The sequence below is a fragment of the Suricata suricatta genome, chromosome 3 (genome assembly GCF_006229205.1).
Source record: "Suricata suricatta isolate VVHF042 chromosome 3, meerkat_22Aug2017_6uvM2_HiC, whole genome shotgun sequence".
Classification (NCBI taxonomy): domain Eukaryota; kingdom Metazoa; phylum Chordata; class Mammalia; order Carnivora; family Herpestidae; genus Suricata; species Suricata suricatta.
In genome coordinates, this window is record NC_043702.1 from 295,582 (window position 1) to 299,979 (window position 4,398).

Genomic DNA, 4,398 nt, shown 5'->3' on the forward strand with positions numbered 1-4,398 from the left:
CCCCCCCCCCCCCCCCCCCCCCCCCCCCCCCCCCCCCCCCCCCCCCCCCCCCCCCCCCCCCCCCCCCCCCCCCCCCCCCCCCCCCCCCCCCCCCCCCCGAGAGGCACAGCGGGAGACGTCTGCAACTTCAGCTCCACCCCTGCAAGTCAGATGCTTCCAGCAGCATGCCTACACCTGCCTCATGGCTTCAAGAGGATTAAGTCAGATAAGAAAGCACATGCTTTGGTGAGTTACTCCTCCGTTAGTGACATGGATGACGTGTGAGAGTCCCAGGGGCTGTGCGCTCCGGAGCGCCCGCCCCGTCTGGCCTTGCCACGCGGTCACGCACACTTGCTTTGCCCTGCGCGTCTGCCGCAGGCTGCTCAGCCAGTGCCACTCGCTCAGACGCCGTGTGTGCACGGAGCACAGGGCTGGGACCTGAGCTCACACTGCACCTTGGTTGGCCCTGGAAGCTACTGGAAGCTGGGGACGCACTTCTGACCCACTGCCAAACTGACGTCCCCAGGCCCACCTGTGCCTGAGTCCCCACAGAACCACCGTGGTGTCGAGGGATTGGACACGCACGTGTGGCACCTAGCCAGTGCCAGGCTGCACCCTCGGGAGACCCATCAGACATGATAACAATGAAGCCTCAACCTAAAGGGATCCCCTTCTGCCCAACAGGCTCAAGTAGGCCCTAGAGGTCGGGGATCGGGCGGGGAGGGGCCGGAGCGCCGCCGGCCTCGGAGCCTGTGCTGCCTGCAAGGCTTTCCCGGTGCTCAGGGGCCGGCCAGGCTCCGAAGCAAACCCATCCGGGCTGCCGGGTGATCAACACCGTGTCCTGTTACGGATTTGCACAGCACGTTCAGAAACACAACCTCGCTGGGGTTTTGCAGCAGCCCACAGGATGGGCTCTGCTGAGCGGGAAGCTGATGGGAGCGAGTGGGCCTGGCCCTCCAACGTGTCCTGGAGCCCGGGCCTCCCCTGCCGGCACCGCCCACCCCACGGCCACCAGAAGCTTCATAAACGTGCCGCACTGCTATTTCCCTAAACTGCTCGAAAGCATTTCCGACAATTTTGTCCTTTTAGCGAGCAGAGAAACTCGCTTATTTATTCTCCTTTAGGACTGGGGGGACCAGCTAGAAGGGAAAGCCAAATAATCTTTCATCTTTTAGTGGCAGTGGTGGCCTCACTTGTCTGAACCCCCAGCACCCGGAGTGCGCAGCTAGAAGCCATTGCAGGTTTAAGAGTCAGGCCTTATGCTCCTTTGTCCCTTTAACGCAAATAGAAGTGACCAAGCCCATCTATATCAGAAACCTGTAACAGTCCTGTCCTGTGCAGTCCAGGCCCAGATGCTTGATTTTGAGAGCTGAGGCTTCAAGGCCAGAGACTCATTCTGAGAGCTGCTCTCCACTGGCAGTGGACTGGGGGTGGGGGGGGGCCCCTCACAGCAGGAGGCCACGCCCTGTGACTCTGCGAGGCGATGGGAGGCCTTGCCTACACCGTGCACACGTGCAGACCCGCAGCCACCTCTCCGTCAGCTGGGCGGAAGGGGAGGGCCCCCGGGGGGTGGGGGACGCGGAGGGACCTGTGGTCACACCGGCTCCCACCAGTCCGGCCCGCACGCACCTCGGCAGGCGGCGTAGTCGGGGTGCCCGGGCGCGTGGTGCCCGCACAGCCTGCTCAGCAGCAGGCGGTAGTGCACCAGCCGCTGGACGGGCTTCAGCAGGAACGCGTTAAGAGGCAAGTAGCAGACCTTCTGGAGCTCGAACTCTTTGTACACCGTCTCTAGCTTCTTAAAGCGTTTGGTGGCCTTTTCCAGTTCAGTCAGGACTTTGTCGTGCCTTTGGAAGTAGCCGGTGAACTCCTGTGAGGCATAAAAGGCAGGGCCTTAGGGCGGGAGGTGCGGGAGAGGGGCCGCGTGGACAGCCTGGTTGGTGACGGTGTCACACGCCGGCCGGAAACCTCAACGTGGCAAGAGGGAAAAGGACGGCCAGGGGTGCGTGGGAGCAAACCGCCCTTGGTCGGGGCGCGGGGCCAGCCGCCGCCTCGCGGGCCGAGCGGACACAGGACTTTGACCCCACGTCCCAGGCCGCTGCGCTCCCGGCGCGGGGAGACGGATGAGGCCGGCTCTGCCCTCGGCCGCAGAGGCCTTGGCCCCGGCCCGGCCGCAGAGCACAGTGGCGCTGGGCCGCTGGCCCGAGAGGGCGTGCTTGCGCCTGACGTTCTTACAGCCCCAATCGAAGCGCACGTGTAGGATCCCAAGTGTTACATAGGTAATCCCACTAGTCCCTCTCTACCTTCTAGAAGGTCTCAATATTAAATCAGTTCATTTTACTAATATTACACGTAATGTCTGTGGTACGATAACCTCAAACAGATTTGTGTGTATTTTGATTTTAAATTTGGGCAAGTACTTTTGGGATAGAAATGGCGATTTGCCACCTGGCTCAGAAAACCAAAAAATCTCCAGGAAAGAGAAGGGGGTCCAAGCAGGGCTATCTGAAGACAGGACGGAGTGATCCTATGGGCCCCTTGGGCTTCTAGGACCGGAATGGGGCCTACGAGTCTGTCGGGAGTCTGGCTGGATCCGGTGGAAGGCAGGCCAGGCCCAGGATGGAGGCGGCGGCCAGCCCGGTGAGTGGGCAAGAGGGCTTGGGAACCCAGGGCAGCACGAGAGGGGTTTGCATGCCCCCAGGATGCTGCAGGGCTGCTGCAGGTGGGCACGCGGGTGGGCCGGCCTTGTCCCGGGCCCTTTGGACAGTGAAAGCTCAGCTGGCCCCACTGTCTTCCACGCCTGTGACAAGTGGTCCTAGTGAGAAGTCATGTTGCTTCTGCCAGGTTGCTGACGTTGGCTCCCCAGAGTCATTTCCTGGGCACACTCCCTTCCGGGAGGGGAAAACCCAATCTGGGAGCCAGCAGGCCTGTGTACAAAACCCCGTGCCAGCGCGACCTGTCCTGCGCGTCCCACCGCGGCCGGCCAGGGGCTCCGCGAGGGCGGCGGTGATGACACGGGGCGGCCAGGGGCAGATGCCTCCTGTGGCTCAGGGATGAGCAGCGTCGGAGTGCCAGCCCCCAGCACGTGACCCCCCCGCTGCTGCTCTGAGGGAGACGCTGCCCTTAGGGGAGGGGTATCTGAGAATGACGTCCTGACGTCCTGAGGAGGAAACTGCACCGAGGAAACCGGTCCTTAGGGTTTGCAGTCTTCTTCTTCTTTTTTTTTTTTTTTTTTCAATTTTTTATACATTTATTTTTGAGAGACAGAAAGAGAGAGAGAGTGAACAGGGGAGGGGCAGAGAGAGAAAGAGACACAGAATCTGAAGCAGCTCCAGGCTCTGAGCTGTCAGCACAGAGCCCGATGTGAGGCTCGAACCCATGAAGCTCTGAGATCATGACCTGAGCCGAAGTCGGATGCTTAACTGACTGAGCCACCCAGGCACCCCTGCAGTCTTTTTTAAAAAAATCTTTTGGGTTGCCTGGGTGCCTCAGTCAGTTAAGCATCCGACTTTGGCTCAGGTCATGATCTCATAGTTCGTGAGTTTGAGCCCCGTATCGGGCTCTGTGCTGACAGCTCAGAGCCTGGAGCTTATTTCTGTATTTCCTCCTCTCTCAGCTCTGCCCCCACTTGTGCTGTCTGTCTCTCTCTCAAAAATAAACATTTTTAAAAAACTTAAAAAAAGTAAAATATAAAAATTCTTTTAAAGTTTATTTGAAAGAGACAGAGACAGTGTGAGTGGGGGAGGGACAGAGAGGAGAGAATTCTAAGAAGTCTTTGCGCTGCCAGGACAGAGCCAGACCCAGTGCTTGAACTCATGAAACTGCAAGATCATGACATGAGTTGAAACCGAGAGCTGTATTTGCAGCCGACTGAGCAGCCCAGAGCCCCAGGTCTTGCTGAGGGACAGCTTTTCTCCAGGGAGCGGGACTGGAGAGCCCTGACCTGAGGGGAACCGCATCCTGACTGGTGTGTCATTCTAAGGGGAGCACTGCCCCGGAGGAAAAGCTACAGTGAGGGAAATTTTGTCCTGAGCAAAATGCTGCCCTGAGGGGAACACTGATCTGAAGGGACCGCTGACCTGAGGGGACCGCTGTCCTGAAGGGACCGCTGACCTGAGGGGACCGCTGTCCTGAAGGAACCACTGACCTGAGGGGACCGTTGTCATGAGGGGAACGCTGCCCTGAAGGGAACCCTGCCCTGAAGGGAACGATGACCTGAGGGGAGCACTGCCCTGAGGGGAACGCTGTCCTGAGGGGACCGCTGTCCTGAGGGGAAAACTGCCCTGAGGGGACCGCTGTCCTGAAGGGACCGCTGACCTGAGGGGACCGCTGTCATGAGGGGAACGCTGTCCTGAAGGGACCACTGACCTGAGGGGACCGCTGTCCTGAAGGGACCACTGACCTGAGGGGACCGTTGTCATG

General features: G+C 59.9%; 1 protein-coding gene across 1 annotated transcript in view; it reads right to left on the minus strand.

The window, feature by feature from the left end:
- FARP2 (FERM, ARH/RhoGEF and pleckstrin domain protein 2) overlaps window positions 1-4,398 on the minus strand; it is a 93,502-nt gene that overhangs the window by 15,355 nt on the left and 73,749 nt on the right. The window contains exon 19 of the mRNA XM_029933496.1: window positions 1,609-1,846. Coding sequence (XP_029789356.1) covers window positions 1,609-1,846 — 238 coding nt within the window. The remainder of the gene's footprint in view (window positions 1-1,608; window positions 1,847-4,398) is intronic.